The 17,515-nt window shown below is 50.7% G+C and overlaps 9 protein-coding genes across 9 annotated transcripts; 6 read left to right on the forward strand and 3 right to left on the reverse strand.

Annotated features, from left to right (window-relative positions):
* The first annotated feature begins 63 nt into the window (after positions 1-63).
* On the forward strand, positions 64-3,360 carry ASPSYDRAFT_41651 (uncharacterized protein). The gene is made up of 3 exons (XM_040846318.1): positions 64-1,219; positions 1,298-2,081; positions 2,129-3,360. The coding sequence occupies exons 1-3, from the start codon at positions 232-234 to the stop codon at positions 3,231-3,233; spliced, it is 2,877 nt and encodes a 958-aa protein (XP_040706749.1). The 5' UTR covers positions 64-231; the 3' UTR covers positions 3,234-3,360.
* Positions 3,361-3,375: 15 nt separating this feature from the next.
* On the reverse strand, positions 3,376-3,819 carry ASPSYDRAFT_86593 (uncharacterized protein; the record flags this gene model as incomplete). The annotated part of the gene is made up of 1 exon (XM_040851689.1): positions 3,376-3,819. The coding sequence occupies one exon, from the start codon at positions 3,817-3,819 to the stop codon at positions 3,376-3,378; it is 444 nt and encodes a 147-aa protein (XP_040706750.1).
* Positions 3,820-4,114: 295 nt separating this feature from the next.
* Positions 4,115-4,969, forward strand: ASPSYDRAFT_144405 (MBL fold metallo-hydrolase; the record flags this gene model as incomplete). The annotated part of the gene is made up of 1 exon (XM_040841426.1): positions 4,115-4,969. One exon carries the CDS (start codon positions 4,115-4,117, stop codon positions 4,967-4,969), a length of 855 nt encoding a protein of 284 aa, XP_040706751.1.
* A 370-nt stretch (positions 4,970-5,339) lies between these two features.
* On the forward strand, positions 5,340-6,586 carry ASPSYDRAFT_1168690 (MBL fold metallo-hydrolase; the record flags this gene model as incomplete). Its single annotated transcript, XM_040840214.1, has 1 exon — positions 5,340-6,586. One exon carries the CDS (start codon positions 5,340-5,342, stop codon positions 6,231-6,233), a length of 894 nt encoding a protein of 297 aa, XP_040706752.1. The 3' UTR covers positions 6,234-6,586.
* ASPSYDRAFT_129733 (uncharacterized protein) lies at positions 6,214-8,144 on the reverse strand (the record flags this gene model as incomplete). The annotated part of the gene is made up of 6 exons (XM_040840541.1): positions 6,214-6,584; positions 6,678-7,214; positions 7,275-7,432; positions 7,490-7,529; positions 7,579-7,748; positions 7,805-8,144. The coding sequence occupies 6 exons, from the start codon at positions 8,142-8,144 to the stop codon at positions 6,384-6,386; spliced, it is 1,446 nt and encodes a 481-aa protein (XP_040706753.1). The 3' UTR covers positions 6,214-6,383.
* A 645-nt stretch (positions 8,145-8,789) lies between these two features.
* On the forward strand, positions 8,790-10,055 carry ASPSYDRAFT_41653 (uncharacterized protein). The gene has a single exon (XM_040846319.1). It carries the CDS (start codon positions 8,826-8,828, stop codon positions 9,840-9,842), a length of 1,017 nt encoding a protein of 338 aa, XP_040706754.1. The 5' UTR covers positions 8,790-8,825; the 3' UTR covers positions 9,843-10,055.
* A 400-nt stretch (positions 10,056-10,455) lies between these two features.
* Positions 10,456-12,092, forward strand: ASPSYDRAFT_143268 (pyridoxal phosphate-dependent aminotransferase; the record flags this gene model as incomplete). Its single annotated transcript, XM_040841329.1, has 6 exons — positions 10,456-10,602; positions 10,656-10,697; positions 10,760-11,016; positions 11,072-11,217; positions 11,270-11,478; positions 11,532-12,092. 6 exons carry the CDS (start codon positions 10,456-10,458, stop codon positions 12,090-12,092), a joined length of 1,362 nt encoding a protein of 453 aa, XP_040706755.1.
* A 649-nt stretch (positions 12,093-12,741) lies between these two features.
* On the reverse strand, positions 12,742-14,436 carry ASPSYDRAFT_86599 (sugar porter family MFS transporter; the record flags this gene model as incomplete). The annotated part of the gene is made up of 4 exons (XM_040851690.1): positions 12,742-13,157; positions 13,209-13,761; positions 13,815-13,864; positions 13,911-14,436. 4 exons carry the CDS (start codon positions 14,434-14,436, stop codon positions 12,742-12,744), a joined length of 1,545 nt encoding a protein of 514 aa, XP_040706756.1.
* A 1,756-nt stretch (positions 14,437-16,192) lies between these two features.
* ASPSYDRAFT_86600 (uncharacterized protein) lies at positions 16,193-17,322 on the forward strand (the record flags this gene model as incomplete). Its single annotated transcript, XM_040851691.1, has 4 exons — positions 16,193-16,647; positions 16,706-16,792; positions 16,850-17,054; positions 17,146-17,322. The coding sequence occupies 4 exons, from the start codon at positions 16,193-16,195 to the stop codon at positions 17,320-17,322; spliced, it is 924 nt and encodes a 307-aa protein (XP_040706757.1).
* Between the last annotated feature and the right edge of the window lie 193 nt (positions 17,323-17,515).

Consider the following 17,515-nt stretch of genomic DNA (forward strand, 5'->3'; position numbering starts at 1 on the left):
GAAAGCGAGACGCCACAGGACAAATCAAGCACTTGGAACCAATTATTGCAGAGCTATCATCCTCGGGTGCAAGACAGCGCCTCAGCTCCTTCAGCTGCACAAGGCTGGCGCTTAGCATCCCTCTATAAAACCAAGGAGTTTCCCACCCAGGAGCATTCCAACTCTCTTTTCCAGATACCCAAGACTGCACATTACTTTATATTGTTCCATTCATTCTATTTGTGTTGATCTATGTCCGATCCCAAGAAATATTCAGTAGGCTGGATCTGTGCCCTCCGCGTCGAATTCGTCGCCGCGCAGACATTCCTCGACGAAGTCCACGACGGCCCAGCATTCGTGCAGCCCCATGACCCCAACAGCTACAAACTCGGCTCGATCGGAGTGCATAATGTCGTTATCGCAACCCTTCCAAACGGCGAGTACGGCACTGCCTGCGCCGCACAAGTAGCCGCGAACATGCTCAACAGCTTCCCAAACGTGCGGGTCGGCTTGATGGTGGGTATTGGCGGGGGTGCGCCCAGCGACAAGAACGATATCCGGCTAGGCGATATTGTGGTTGGGGTGCCTCGCGATGGAGAGAGGGGTGTGTTCCAGTATGACTTTGGCAAGACGGTGCAGGGGAGGAAGTTCGAGGTGACGGCGTTGCTGGACCAGCCCTCGTCTGTTCTTCGGGGTGCTGTCGCTGCGATACAGGCGAAGCATACCATTGCACCTCACCGGATCCACGAGCATGTTGATGCTGCGCTGGAATCGAATCCCAGGCTTGTTCGTGAGTTTGCGCGTCCGTCGCTGGAGAGTGACCGGCTCTATAAGCCGGATGTTATTTACGATCCGGCTGCCCAGTTTCATGCTAGTACGCTTGTGAAGAGGAAACCTCGCCAGCCGCATGAGGATAATCCGGCAATTCATTATGGCACGATTGCGTCTGCGAACCGGCTCATGAAGGACGCCACGGTCCGCGATAGTCTCATTGCGGAGAAGAATGTCTTGTGCTTCGAGATGGAGGCCGCGGGGCTGATGAACCAACTCCAGTGCCTTGTAATCCGCGGTATCTGTGATTACTCTGATTCACACAAGAACGATGTGTGGCAGGGATATGCCGCGATGGTGGCAGCAGTGTATGCAAGAGAGCTGCTCGACGAGGTTCACCCCAGCTCGGTGGAGGTCCAGCGCACGCTCCAGGACCTTGCCAGGGAGGAAGCCGAGGAGTTGAAACGAGGTCAGTAGTCTATATACTAGATTTAGTTCTGAATGTATGGTTATTTGTTTATTGACGTATTGTCCGTAAATGGTGCAGATATAAGCAGCCTCAAGACCACCAGAGATATGAACCAGATCGAGAACACTCTGAACTGGCTCGCCAGCAATGATCAGCTTGTGCAGCAGGAAAGGTTCTTTAATATGAGACACAAGGGCACCGGCTCGTTATTTCTGACCTCTACTGACTTCCAGAAGTGGACAACAGGGCGCGGCCAAGTAATGTTTTGTCCAGGGGCACCTGGCGTTGGGAAGACGATCATGACCTCGGCCGTGGTTGACCATCTTATCAATTCGCAGCGTAATGCTGCAGTCGCAGTAATCTATCTCAGCTACGTCAATCAGCAAGAGCAATCTCTCCGTTGCTTGATGGCCGCACTGCTCAGACAGGTGGCGTATTCCAATGCCAGGGTCCACGAATCAGTCCAGGAAATGTTTGACGAGAAACTTACGGTCCCAGAGCCGGGCGAACAGAGACTTGAGGCCGCGTTGGTGTCTGTATTAATAGGCCGGGGCTCTGCCTTTTTCGTCGTGGATGCCCTTGACGAGTGTCAGAATCCGAAGGTGAGGAACGATCTGGTCACAACTTTACTGCGAATACAATCGCAGGTTGGAGCGAATATCTTCTTGACGTCGCGACCCAATCAAGGCATCTCTCAGCTGCTCAGAGATTGCCCCCATTTTATCAAAGAGCTTCGTGGTTCCCTAGATGACCTTGCCATGTATCTCTCCCACGAGCTTTCCCGCGTATGCCCATGGGAAGACGCAGGCTCTATCATTCTCGATCGAGCGAAGATGGATATCATAGGTGCTGCTAACGGGATGTATGTTTGTCTGAGTGTCTTGTAGTATTAGAACTAACGATTGCCAGATTCCTCATTGCCCAGCTATATTTGAATGCCCTACACAGCGCAAACATATCAACCACCCCGGAGTTTACAGATGCTTTAAAACAGTTGAGGGCGAGTCCTGGTACCTCCCACACCCCGAGGTCGATATTGTTTGAAGATATATACAGCAAGACAGTTACGCGCTTGAAACGTCAACGCAATGACCTAGGTATGCGGGCTCTCATGTGGGTGGCTTGCTCCAAGAGGCCATTGTTTATTTCAGAGCTGCAACAGGCCCTCGCCGTCCAAATAATCAAAGAGGACACGGCCCCTGCATTAAAGAAGTTACCTATGGTACCGATGAAAACGATACTGTCCGCCTGCCTCGGCCTCATCACCGTGAACCCCTCGGCGGACAGAATCGTCTTCGCCCACAAAACTGCCCATGAATACTTTTCCACCTCCAGGGAAGAGTGCTTCCGAAATGCAGACGGTGAAATAACCAGAACCTGTCTTCTGATGCTTATGCTCTACACACCGTCTGCATTTCTCAGCTTATCAAATAACGCTGGACCGTGGCGCGATATGAAGCAACTGCAGGAATCCCACCCATTCTACGCCTACGCAGCATCAAACTGGGGAAATCACGCCCGCAAAACCGACTCCCACCGTGAGTTAATTATGAACTTCTTAGAGCAGGGCAATGAAGTGAACGCCACAGACCATGTCCTTCTCTCGTCGGGAGAGGGCCCCAACAGCACGAATTCGTACCGTGTCGGCCACCCACTGCGTGCAATCCATCTAGTGGCATTCTTTGGACTTGAGGATATCTTTACTAGACTAGTGAAGACGCACCCGTCGCAGAAGAAATTGCTCTTCCCCTCCTGGGCGTTGGCAAAGGAGCTGAATTGCGTAGCTACTGTCAGGTCCCACACGCCGCTTCACTATGCAATCAAGGGAGGGCACCTGGGAATTGTTAAACTGCTTCTCGAATCAGGTGCAGACGCTAACAAGGCGAATGATGTTGAGGGGACACCCTGTCAGCTTGCGCTTTACGAAGGCCAGTTGGACATTTATAGATTACTGGAGAAATATGGTGGAAGGCGGGCGATGATGGAAGTCGTGATTTCACACATGGAGAATTAATTAAACAAAACTATTTGCCAAACCCAAACTTTGTGTCTTTTTGAGTTCCCGTTACTGGGACAGAGGCTAGATATAGCCCTAGAAGCTGAACAGCCTGCAAGTCCCCTACTGCATCAACAGAAAGGAGTATAAATCTGTGTTATTATATATTGCCGACGTATTCTCCATACTGCACCGCCTCATCCTTATCAACCCACTGTTTCCAGATCTCCTCCTGCTGCACTGGTGGAATCATGCCATTCACCCGCCAGTTGTCCGCAGGGTGTTGATAGATGTTGTATTCCCACTTGACGCCCTTCTGTCCCAGTATCGGCTCCACAATCGCATTGACACTATCAATAAAGGATAGACGAACCTCTTCGCTGGGGAATTGGCGAGCCGCGTGGTCGATGACGAAGAAGACGGTGTTCGGGGGCGTTTTCCCACCGCTGTAGAAGGTGCCGATTCGGTTTTCGTGGAAGAAGACGTTGACCAGGAATGCAGGGATCCCGAGCTTGACGTAGTTGTCTGTTATTGCTTTGGCGAGGGTGTCCTTTTCTGTCTTGGACAAGGTGTCTGGTGTGGTTTCGAAGGTCCAACGAGGCATGTTTCGTGGTTGATTCGATGTTGAAATGATAATGCAGGTTCATTTCGCTGTAGGACATCGTCTTCCGCCAACGTGTGGCATTTATAGTCAACCATCCGTAAAGGAGGGTATATGCATGTGCTTCTTGGTTCAATTATCAGTGCCGACATTTCGATGAGTGATCACTCGGTAGTTATCTGATATCACTAATCAAACTGTCTCGGCTTAACGGTGATTAATCATAGTCCTGATCTCAAAAGGGGGTTCTCCCATGCCCCCTTCGAGAATTATTCACTATCATCTATGTTCGCTAATCATGACGTCTATTCTCCAAGCTGATGTGTATGTTTCCTCGCGGCTACCCATTGCTATCAAACGTGCTGGGGAGTCGAGCTCTTTCTCTCCCATATCTTGCACCCTAATTCATGGAGACTCGAAGGCTGTCCTAGTAGACACTCCTATATCCGTCTCCCAGACTGAAAACCTCATCGACTGGATCAAAGACACTGCACCAGGCAAAGACATCCGCTATGTTTACATCACCCACGGCCATGGCGATCACTGGTTTGGTATAACTGTGCTGCGAAAGCACTGGCCCAATCTACGTGCAATTGCCACACCGGGGACCGTCGAGCATATGGAAAACCAGCTGAAGCCAGAGATACTCGATGGGGTCTGGCGTACGCTGTTTCCTGGAGACCAGATCCCGTCCTGCCTTGAGCTCGCGGAGGTGATGGAGACCCCCGTGTTTGAACTGGAAGGAAACGAATTCCATGCGGTTGAGGTGGGCCATACGGATACCTACAATACCACTGTGCTGCATGTGCCCAGTATTAGACTTGTGGTGGCGGGCGATGCGGTTTATGGAGATGTCCACCAGTTCTTTGGTGAAGCAGATACCCCCGAGAAGAGACGCGAGTGGCTTCGTGCGCTTGATAAGATTGAAGCTCTTCAACCGCATACTGTAATTGCGGGTCACAAGCGCCCTGGAACGGTGGATGGCTTGTTTAACCTGTACAAGACGCGGCAGTATATTCTGGACTTTGACGAAGCAGTTGCGGTTTCTTCGAACTGGCAGGAGCTGTGGAGGGAAATCCAACGGCGTTACCCCGGACGGGTTAATCCTCATGCCATTCTTAAGGGAGCAATGGCGGCGTTTCCTGACAGTTGAAATGTTGATTACGCTTGTTCTCCTTCGACGTGAATAGTTGGACTGGAATTTTTATCAATGTAACAGTCAGTCAGGTTTCACTGTCTCTGTTGTAGAGCCTGTTGCTTGTACAATCACGAAGCCAGATGTATACACTTGATACTGTATGACTTAAACAACAACACTATAACCTAGCACAACAATCAGCAGATGCTTTTCGGACCACGGTCGACTGTTGAGCACCTCGGTTGAACATCCCGTCGCCGGCATGATTAGTGATATCGTACCCTCGGTGAGACCACATCCACCGAGTGGAGACTTTACGGTCATAAATAGCTGGAAAATTGATAGGAAGAAAGAACAGCTTCACTATTCTCCTATTACCTTCACCATGACCCTCCGGTCAGCTGTCTATATTGCCCCTCCAGCCCCCTTCAAAACCCCCAATGGCAAAGAAGGCTTCTGGTCTCCCATCGCCTGCACTCTCATCTACTCGCCCACAGAGACAGTCCTCGTCGACACTCCTATAACCATAAAGCAAACCCAGGAGTTGATTTCCTGGATCGGCCGGATCGCCCCGAGGCGGAAACTCTCCTATATCTATATCACTCACGGGTATGGCGATCACTTCTTCGGTCTCCCAGCGCTCTTAGAACGCTTTCCCGATGCAAAGCCCGTCGCAACGCCTGGCACAATAGCTCACATGCAGTCACAGATCGAGGAGAAGGCTTTCCGCGCGACGTGGGAGAGCCGGTTCCCTGATGGCCAGATCCAGCGTCCGTTTGTGCTAGCACAGCCCTTGCCACCTAGTAAGCAATTCAGGTTGCAGAATGATAGTGCTAGCAGTGGTAGTGGTGAATTGATCTTCCAGGCCATCGAGACAGGACACTCGGATACCCACGACTCCACTATACTGTGGGTGCCGGATCTTCGTCTGGCGGTGTGTGGGGATGTTGTCTATGGCCAGGTCCATCAGATGCTCTTTGAAGCGAACACGGCGGCGAAACGCGAAGAGTGGATTCGTGCTATTGAAATGGTCGAGGCGCTTGATCCGTTGTATGCCGTTCCGGGACATGTACAGGAGGGTGAGATCCCCGGGGTCTGGCATTTGGCCAATACGAAGCGGTATATTCGGGATTTTGCGAGCGTGCTGGAGACAAAGCCGAAGTCGCCGAAGGATGTCACAAACGCCATGGTTAAGCTGTATCCAGATCGGTATAATGTTGGCGCAGTTATTATGAGTGCGATGGGGGCGTTTCAGGCTGCGAAGGAGGCTCGTATTTGATCTTCTTGTATGGACAACTATATCTAGATCTCATTTGGAGACAAAGGCATTCTATATATATATATATATATACATTCAGGATGCTAAACAGGAGGTTGCGAAGTTCAAGGCCAAGACAGACGCAGCGGCCGGAAGTAATAGACCAATACATCAGATGTCTCGCTGCATTCTACAGAACAATGCATATAGTAATCCCGCTACACCCACTGAAACGGTACTAATAAGGGCAGGCCACTGGAATTGATCCGGCCGTGAGAAAACGATCGTGCAAATGTAAGAACAGATCTCGAAGAAGTTCTGCCACGCAGCTTCGGTGGTGGAAAATGAACCTCGAGCTTCAGCTTCAACTCCCTGCAACGCCCATATGCTGTTAGATACAACTCGTGTAATTTCACGGCTTCAACTAGTGAGACGCAAAGAAGAAAAGAACTTCAAGGAGCTCACCTCTTGAACCATTATCTGCACGCAGAGGTCGAATCCCCATAGTCCTACACGACTAAGAATCGTACCGCCTACCAGCGCAGATGCAGAGATAAGGGGGTAGGCCGACAGCTTCCAGAATATAGCCATACCAGAAGCTAAGCATGTAATCTGCCAACTCGCAAACCAGAGGCCAGCACGGATGGGCCCGATCCTGCCCATGAGCCACGGCGCGACCCATGTGGCGAGCATCTCGAATGCGACAGAGAAGGTCCGGGCGAGGGCAATCTGGGCTGAGTCGTAGCCTGTAGATAGAAGCCAGGTGACCATTTGTCCTGAGAATGATAGGACTGTCAAGTACAGAATGGCGCCTGTAAAGGACGGAAGGAAGAGATGATGGCGCGAATAGGAACGGAAATCCGCCATTATGTTTCGTGCGAGGCTGCAGAATCTGCTACAAAGTCTTGTAAAGAGAGGAGGACGCAGTACTTGTTCTGTGTTCGACGGGCGATGGCTTGTTGTTTCCTTCGGTTCCTGAAGTCCAGGAACTTCGTAGTATACCTGCAGCAGCATGGTCAGCATATCGAACACCGCTTAAGAGTGTGAAAACTTGGTCAGTACCTTGGCTATTGAGAAGTATTCAACAACTACCGAGTTGATATTCATCACGAAGTTCACCATAATGGCTCTTTCCGTGGAAATAGAATCTATCGATGCAATAAACAGTGGTCCGACAAGGTTGCAGACCAGATCAATCCGTCTCATCTGAGCGTTCATTGCTAAAATAGACAGAACTCAGCAGCGTATTCTCTTAATACCAGGGGGTTACTACGCACTCTTTAGACCTTCACTGTCTTCGCCGGCAATAACAACCACCTGAAAGCGCGATTAGCTTTGGAATCACATCGTTAGAAGCATGGCATACCCAGTCCCGTTCCACCGCGACGAGGTTCATGATGGCGCCCAATTTCTCGATGCAAGCCAGAAGCGCCAAAAATCCAAGCAAAGATTTATCAACCGCTTGTGCCATTTGGAGACCAATGGACAGCAAAAAGAATATCCCACATGATGCCGCCACGACGAGGCGTTGCAATACTGTAGCAGGAAAACCTTTTAGTGAGATACTTCATAGGGTGCAGTCAAAGAAATACCTATCGACGACCGAACGACATGAAGACGATTACGCGCATCAATGTAATGTCCCACGGCCGGAGCAAAAAGGATTGCCGATAGTCCTCGAGAAAGGGCATAGATGGACATGGGCAACAGGGTGCCCGGGTAGATGGAAGCCAAGAAAAGCACCGCGCCGAATTCAAAAACACGAGAATTCCAGGTGGACAGGAAATGGGAAATATAAAGGCCATAGGTAATACGAGCAGGAACCGAATTTCTTCCAGCATCATTGTCTTTTCCTAGGACAGCAGATTCGGCCTGCGGTAGAAGAAGTGACTGCTCGTCAGGTGGCGGCTGCCCCTCGGAGTTTGCTGCCATTGTTTGATGAATTCTGAACAGGGTTGCAAATATTTTATCCTCTGGAAACCAGGAGAAGGTGAATGAGAGAGGCCCACGTGTGTGGATAGGAAAAAGAAGACAAAATCCCAGCGAGTATTACGGCGTATAAAAATACTGTTTAGGGTTTAGCGGGAATACCCACCTGGTGTGAGTAGCATCAACCACACTCAAATCACATCACTTACGACGGCAGATCAGCGCATTATGCAAGCTAGGATTGGGATTCAGGTCGCTCTACTTCATTCTGGCGTGAGCTGGATATTGCCTTTGGGACTCCGGGAGGGAGCGTTACACATGTTATACGAAACATCTGTCACTCAAATAAGCCTCAACAATATTCTAAGGAAACACGATAGATATATACTTACACTAAAGATCCTACCTTTTATTTTGATAATCCTTGCATTGGCCATGGGCGCTTGACTTGCTCTGGTAACAATCCGGGGGTTGGCCGTTGGTGCTCCTGCCGTGTCCACGCTATATTGGAAACCCTACTTTACAAGACCTTACCTGGGGACCTTGAGGACGGTTAATTATCTGTATAGTAGGATTGAATGGCTTTCCATAAGCTATAAAAACAGCGAACTCCCAGGAAGTGTTCTCTCTTTCGCATTGCTACCGACTTACATGTCTCTTCAAAGCATTCTGCCACCCAACCCAATGTCACCCTCCGACAATATGGATAAACAACCCTTCTCAGCTGGTGTAGACCTTGTTGCCTGCGAGACCGGGAACGACTATAACGGCCGCCTGGGCCTCCGCATTTCGTCGATATTTGTTATCATGGCCGGGTCTATGATAGCCACGATAGTCCCGATATTGGCAGGACGGGCTCAAGGAAAGAATAGCAGGTGCTCCGCATTCTATTCGTGGGCAACCTTTGCTGCCAAGTATTTCGGTTCTGGTGTCATCATAGCGACGGCGTTTATCCACCTCCTTGCCCCAGCTGAAGAAGCGTTGAGAGATGAGTGTCTCACCGGAGTCATCACTGAATATCCCTGGGTGGAGGGGATCATCCTTATGACGCTGGTGTCAATCTTTGCGATTGAATTTGCTACTGTCCGGTATTCATTGTCTCAGCACGAGCCACGCCAGCAGTATCACGGTAGCGAAGGCAACCTGGACAATCCATCCAAGAACTCCAGCACAGACATCATTACGCCGTTGTCGACCGTCCCCGACGAATACGCCGCCCAACTCACAGGGATCTTCTTCCTCGAATTCGGCATCATATTCCATTCAGTCTTCATCGGTCTAACTCTTGCAGTCGCTGGGGCAGAATTCACAACTCTATATATCGTCATCTTCTTCCACCAGACCTTCGAAGGAGTAGGTCTCGGCTCCCGCCTGGCCACAATCCCCTGGCCAAAGTCCAAGCGTTCAACTCCCTATATCCTGGGTATTGCGTACAGCGTGACCACACCCATTGCCATTGCGATTGGCCTAGGCGTGTCCAGTACCTACCCACCCAGCGCGAGGACGACGCTCATTGTCAATGGTGTGTTTGATTCCATCTCTGCTGGGATTCTTATCTACACAGGGTTTGTGGAGTTGATTGCGCGGGAATTCTTTTTCAACCACGCGATGAGAACAGCTCCGTTGGGAACGGTCCTCTCTGCGTTTAGCTGCATTTGCGTCGGTGCGGGGCTCATGGCTCTTCTTGGGAAATGGGCTTAGATCGGACAATGAAGGGGGGGGTTATGCTGTAGGCGGATATTTACAGTTATGGCAGAAACACTTGGTCAGATTAACCTGTAGTGTGTGTTGCTTCTAAATCGGGTGTATTCCACAATATACATATCCTATATTACCGCCAACTATATTACTACTCAAGTGTTCAGCTCATCCTGGCCAATTGCCGCGTAGGGGTAATGCATGGGGTGATTTGCCACCAAGTACCTGTCATACAAGTTGATGCTTTTCAGAACCGTGGACAGACATAGAAGGGAGATACTGGGAAGTGCAGCGTCGACTGTGGGGTGCACAAATACTTTGTGGTTATGCAACCAGAACGGGTGACGGACCCTCGCGTGAGGGATCCAGGGGTCCGCGCGCCGGATGAAAGCACGGCAATGGTAACTAACCCACTACCGCGTTGTCAAAAGGCGTGTTGGAGAAGCTCATCATAGGGCGCCGTCTGGTTGGGTGGGGCCTCGCCTGATATTCGGGTCCATACCAGTAACCGATAACCGGCTTGAATCTGATATATAACTCGATGTACGACCCCGCGTTTTAGGTCCCAGACAATATCAATATCAATCGACGACTAGGGACGTTTTCTTTTTGCGCTATGGCATCTCAGAAGACAAATCTTTCTGCTCGAGGCGAGGTGTTTGCTGAGCCGAGGAGCAAGATCCCGTTATTAGATGTTGTCTGTGACCTGATGCACCCAGAGACAAACCCTGGCGGATACGTGAGTCTGGGTGTTGCTGAGAATGTAAGCCTTACTCCTGAAGAAGCTGAAGCTGTTTTGATAACTGATCTCTGCAGACTGTAATGCATGGGGAGATCATCGAGCATATCACCAAGAACGTAATAACCCCATGAATATCTACCATGTACCCACTCAATCAATCACATGCTTATTTGAATAGTTTGCTGTCGACAGCCATTCCTTAACCTATGGAGATGGGTTTTCTGGCTCCCACCGTATTCGAGAGGCAATTGCACGGTTCATCACTCGCCATTTCAACCCTGTCAACCCAGTCACCAAAAGCCAGCTACTTGTCACCTCTGGCGTAGGACAGGCAATTGAGCTTTCCGGATTCTGCCTCCTGGACAAGGATGATGGCGTCCTGCTTGCTCGCCCGCACTATGGTCAATTCCCGATTGATTTGGGCTACCGAGTCGGGTGAGTGGCTGACTTGTGGATACTTGAGATAGTATATCTGCTAACCTTGTTTAAGAGCCAAGGTTGTTGGCGTTTCCTTTGGAGAAACGGATCCTTTCGGCCTTGAGACTGTGGACATCTACGAGAAGGCTATTACAGATGCCCAACGTCAAGGCATTCGGGTCAAGGCCTTTTTGCTATGTAACCCGCAGAACCCGCTGGGTAAGTACATATTGTCGAATTTTTTTTACGCATTACTGATCCACAGCGACAGGCCGTTGCTACACTCGTGAGGTCCTCGAGGCCTATATGCGATTCTGTCAAAAACATAATCTGCATCTCATCACCGACGAGATTTATGGTCTGTCAACTTGGAAGAACCCAGACTTCCCCGATGCCCCTGGCTTCACATCAGTCCTTTCTATCAAGAAAGATGGTCTAATTGACCCAAGCCTCGTGCATGTTCTCTGGGGAATGAGCAAGGTATCAACTTCGGCTGTCTTGACTTAGTGCTGGGATATACTGACTTGATATAGGACTTTGGCTCCAATGGTCTCAGACTTGGCTGCGTGATCAGCCAGAACAATGTGCCCTTCCTGCGTGCTATTGAAGCAAACTCCTATTTTTCTTGCCCCTCGTCTCTATCAGACCTGGCCACGTCACGGATCCTCTCTGACGACGCCTGGGTGGAGTCATTTATACAAACAAATCGCCAACGCCTGGCGGAGCGATATACCATCACAATCCGGTTCCTGGAAAGCCACCAGATCCCGTATAAGAAGGGTGGAAACGTCGGCTTCTTTGTTTGGGTTGACTTGTTTGATCCTATTCGAAGACAAGTGAATGCCACTCTGGCAAAACAGGTAGAGGTAGGTGTGTCATTTGAAAATGCCGCAAGAGTGCTGGAGAATAAGCTCCAAGAGACATTGCTAAAGCACAGGATATTTCTCGCGCTGGGAGCGGACTTTGGTGGCGATGTGCCCGGTTGGTTCCGGATTGTCTTTGCTCATGAGAAGGAGTATCTCAAGCTGGGGTTGAGTCGAATGATTGATGCTCTTGGAGCCTTTCGATGTGAACTTGAGGCAGATTTAGCATAACCTCGGAATTTTTTATTTTATTTTTTTTTATCTTATAATTTTTTTCACAGTGCCCGTAAGCATGGAATGTTAGTACATATACATTTATCAACAAGCGTACTCCCAGTCTAATTTTGGACTATGCTCAGTCTTAGCACATGTATATATGTATATATCTAAATATATATTGTCAAGCGTTTCTAGGGATATCCCCTTCACTGAGATCTCGGAAGGCACTTGGAACAAGCCATTGAATGGACTCTTTCCATAGGTTAACAATTACGATCTAGTTTATTCTGGCGCGGCCAGTGTGGTGGCTAGTTGGCAGAGAGGATAGTAGAATGGGATCGTATTGCAGCATTCCGGGGATTTATCTATTGGATGATTGCGAGACCGCTCTATATGGTTATATTCCGCTTTGAAAGGAAGGATTTGGAATAACCGGCTTCTTAATACCGAGTTGTAAATTCTATTTGAACAGAGATAAAAACGATGATTCTATAATATTGGAGTCTTGAAGAAAAAGTTGAGTATATCGACAACATTCCGCCGATACTCTGGAATCCCAGGGCCACGCATAGTGGAAGCGGAATGAGCAAGCCAGACAAAGAGCTGAGATGTCACTGGTCTCGAGATGATGATGACATCGCGGCTGGTCTCATGGCTCAGATCAGACCTTGCTAGCATCCTCAAAGCCCATATCCGAAGGCTTAGCCTCCTCATTAATCGAGTCCTTGCGGTGCGCCTCCGAAACAGACATTGTGCGGAGTTCCGAGCGGTAGCTAGGGCTCTTCCAAGCCTTGGAAACATTATCGTACAGCTCATTGACCTGCTCAAGGGACAGGCCCTTGGTCTCGTAGATCATGGTGAACGAGAACACGAACGCGATCCAGCAGAAACTACCCCAGATCCAGAACACGTTGGACTGGGTTGGGTTGAGTGCGCTGGTGAGGTAGGGTGTAATGTAGGATAGCAGCCAGTTGAAGAACCAGTTTGCGGCGGTGGTCATGGAAAGACCTTTGGCTCGGGTTTGGAGGGAGAAGATCTCTCCTGTGACGACCCAAGCGCAGGGTCCGAAGGTGGATGCTTTGATAGGTTAGTGGTAGTCCTCACTCTGTATAGTGATTGAGTACTTACCGAAGAAAGAGACGTAGATGCAGATGAAAGCGAACTGGGCGCACTGCGAGCTGAAGTTCGAAATCGGAGTGGCGGCACCACAGGCAGACACAATGTACTGGGCGACACCCATTCCAACTGCCCCAGTCAGAAGAACAGGGCGTCGTCCGAAGCGGTCGATTGCCCAGAGACCAGGAAGGGTCATGACGACGTTGACGGAGTTGACGATGACCTGCAGGATGAAGGAGTCGGGCAGGCCCTCCACGTTGGCCGCGAAGAACGAGGTGCCGTAGTAGATGATGAAGTTGATACCAACCAGCTGCTGAAGGGACTGCAGTATAATTCCGGTGATGGTCCGTTTACCTGCAGTGCCCTTGAAGCACTCAAGATACGAAGCAGAGCCGATGGACTGCTCATACTCCCAGTTGCTCTTCAGCTCTTCCATCTCGGCGAGGAGGTCTGGATCTTCAGGGCCCAGGCGGCGGAGGAAAACCAGGGACTTGAGAGCTTGGGCATCTTTGCCTTTTTTGATAAGGAAGCGAGGAGTCTCGGGGAGGAAGAGGAGGCCGCCAGCCTGATTGCCGTTAGATATACTGTTGGACTATATAGGGTTTGGAAGGGAGGTACCAGAATGAGAGCCCATGCGAACTGAATGGCAAGAGGGATACGGTAGCTTCCTATACTCTATTAGTCGTTGTCATGGAGTCAATGATATTGACATACCACTATCAGGCCTGTTCTGCGTCGCCCAGTTCACAATGGCAGCCAGGAAGAGACCGATGGTGATGCAAAGCTGGTAGCATCCAACAACGGCACCTCTGATCCATTTCGGCAGAGTCTCGGACTGGTACATTGGGACTTGGGCAGACACGAGACCAACTCCCAGACCGGCGAAGAAGCGACCAGCAATGAACAGAGGCTGCGCTGTAGCGGCAGTTTGCAGGGCGACACCAAGGTTGAAAGGCAGCATGACGGAGAGGATGATTCCCCAGCGACGTCCAGTAATGTCTGCCATGATACCGGCTGCGAGGGCACCAACGAAGGTGCCAACCGACAGGATGGATACGATGAGGGCAATGCGGCCTTCGTTGGGGTTGTCGAATTCCTCGAGCCAGTAGGGCATCGTCTGGATGCCGGAGATGGTCCCGGTGTCGTAGCCATAGAGGATACCACCGAACGAGGCGAACAGGCCGACCAGGATGGCTGGCCAGGCGGCGCCCTTTTCATTGGAGGGCCGGTTGAAGAGCATCGCGGTGTATAAATTTTTGGTCTAAAGATTCAAGGCCGAGGGGAAGACAGAGGGGGGAGGAGTAGGGGGCGATCGACTTAAGTACTGACGTCTGCTGGACTATCACCACGCCAGAGACGATAGCGGAAGATGATCTCCGCGAGGCATTTGAAAGCTTTTAAAGACCAGGATTGCGGAGAGTCGAGCCTATCGCGAAGGTGGTGTGGGGGAGGACTTACGCACTGCAGCCTGGGACAAGACGAGGGCCAAAGGTTCGTGGAATGTTCGCTGCCAGCATTGTCAACATCTTTTGGCCGTTTCAGGGCCATTCAACATGTGCAACCAAGGATCCACGATGCAACGCCACCGCGGCCTGTCCAATTGACGCCAGCCCTGGCTGATATCGGTGGGCCGCCAAGCTTCCCCGTGGGTCTCCGCAAAGTCAAAAGATTCCCAGGCCCCGCGAAACTGCCAAATAGACGACGAGGCCGACTTGGCACCTGCGATTGGCGTCGAATTGCCACGTCCAAGACCTCCTGAGCCTGTTTCATTGCTTGTTTTCGGAGGACTCGAACAAGGCCGGTTGAGGAAGCCGTCCGGATGCCCCGGCACTTTCTTGCCTGCCTATGCAGGAGTCCGGCTTTTCTTTACAGAATGCAAATACCCCAGCTTGGAAACCTTTAGAGCTAGGATTAGATTGACCCCCGCTGTACCAGACTGCTATGCCCATCAACATTCAACAGGCCGACGGAAGCGGGGGAATTCCGGATGTTAGCCGGAGTATCCGTACGCCCTCGGGCAATTGTCGGGACTCTCTGCGCCCGACGGGGACGATCGGTACAGAGATGGTCTAGGCTAAGTTTCAGGTGGAGTGACAAGAGTCCAAGCGAACTCGGCGCCTCGAAAAGGGACCCGGTGAGGGTCCGATGCCGAGTGAGACGGTGCCGTGTCTCCCTGGTCCGGCACAGAGACAAGGGAAGAACCCGAGTTTTCGTGGAGGGCCGATAATTGCAAACGGACTGAGTTTCTTGGGACCTGTGTGGACCATGGACTGCTTTTCATGTCCATTGTAAAGGCATGGATGGTAAATTGCAGCCAAGGAACAGCTGGCCCGTGGCTGGTCGGGGTGGAAGATGTACCTGGGGTTACGATCATAATAGACTTTGGCAGAGGCGCGATGAGTGGGCCTAGAGTGTGTTTTGTCCCAGGTAACTGTAAGATGGTGGACAAGCGTACCCTAGATCAGAATATTAACGAGTGCAATGGGACAGGTATTGCTCTGCGGATTGTAACGAGGGCTTGATACTTGTTAAAGGGGACCGCAGTATCATTTTCCACAATTCGATGTTCGTCCATGGCCCGATGTTTCCGGTCTTGTGAAACATACCTTCCTTGGACAGGAATAACTGGGACTTACGGGATCCGTCCATGGGAACACGGTGACAAGGTTCGGGACATTCGAAAGAGAAGTTCTATTGCTGTCTCATCCAGCAAGATACTAGGAATGGCGACATGGTACAACCCTGCCCCAACGGCAAACGCATTGTTTCCCAGCTCAGTCTATAAAACAACTTGTCACCATCTCGTGATGGCTAGTATATTGTGCAGTCCCCAAGGCAGATACCAGTTTTGATACGGGTATGATGGTTGTACCGGAGCATGCAGTCAACCTTGACGCGGACAGCAAAACCCAAAGTTAGGGCTGGGGTGAATTAACCTTTGCACTTGACAGATCCTTCTCACTTAACCGTCATCTAACCTGTCGCTTATCATCGAAATGACGGGTGCTGCCCGTCGCAACAGGCTGTACAGCCTCTGGGCCTCTCTTACTGACCCGAGAATGGATCAGTGTCTTGAGCGCGACACCGTTGTACCATCCAGGTTTCTCACCGATCACAATATTACTCTAGTTCGTGACGACTTCAGCTCCTCACAAACCGCAGAGGACAGCTTAAATAAGGAACCGCCTGTTCTTCTCCTCCCCCGTCCTACAATAATCGTTACCGGCCACCCCGTCGACTACGACAACAAATTTTGGACGCCCATGATGAGGGTAGATCCCTCGCCGACGGTTCGCGTGAAGCAGATTTTGGATCGCGAGTGGATGCCCTTCTATCGCGGAATGTCTCTGGCCCGTTACCTCGACCATTGGGCCATGGGAGGATACCCTCGTTGTTTCCTCCCACCCCGCGTGCCTGACCTTGCCACGCTCTGCGGGATCCATGACGTTGCGTATGTACCTTCAGCTTCAGGTTACGGATTTGTGGCTCCTGTCTGACATCCAATTTAGAACACCCCACGCGTTGAATGCAGAAACTCGCGGATTCCTGAGGGGAGGTCGGTGCACCGATATCCAGTGGGAAAACTACATCTACGAGTAGAGCAAGAACGGGCCCGATGGTAGGATACTCAACCTTCACCTCATTCTACTTAGCGTGCAGTGCTGCAACGCTACCGACGGTACCATAAGCCTGGGCGAGCTTACAACGATCGTTACTGCCATGCGCTGCCGAGCGTTCCAGCCTGCTGTCTTTGACGAAGATGCCGTCTGTGTCGGCGACGTGGAACAGCCGGCAGACGGTAACGGCCTGCCGCGTAGTGAAGATGAATTAGCTTTTAAGGAAGAGAAGAGGTTTCCAGTATGTTATCTAATTCCCATCCCGATCTATTTTCAAGGTCGACTCCCTAGACGCATATCTATGTACTAACTAAACTGCCTTGCTGGACTAGGTCATTGTGGTTTCCCTTGTCGGTCCCCAGCATGCTAGGGTTATTTACGCCTGCATGAACGGCTTGGAGCTTCACATCAGGGCATCAGTATGCGCCGAGATCGCCCCGGAGGACGAGCGCATGGTGCATAATATCGCCAGTGTCCTTCTCAGTAGTCCGTTGCAAGAGAATGCTTAGGAGGAGGAATTACGTGAGCCCGTGGCTATGATTCTGTAGCATTGCTATTCGATAATAGTACCAGCTTGCAGTCTCGAAGTCTCTACTCGTATACTCACACTTTAGTTAAGCCAAGGCCACAGCAAGGCTTCATGGTAGACAAGTTCTTGGTCTTTATGACAACCAGGATGTGACCTTGGTGCATACGGGCCAT

The sequence above is a fragment of the Aspergillus sydowii genome (genome assembly GCF_001890705.1).
Source record: "Aspergillus sydowii CBS 593.65 unplaced genomic scaffold ASPSYscaffold_2, whole genome shotgun sequence".
NCBI lineage: Eukaryota > Fungi > Ascomycota > Eurotiomycetes > Eurotiales > Aspergillaceae > Aspergillus > Aspergillus sydowii.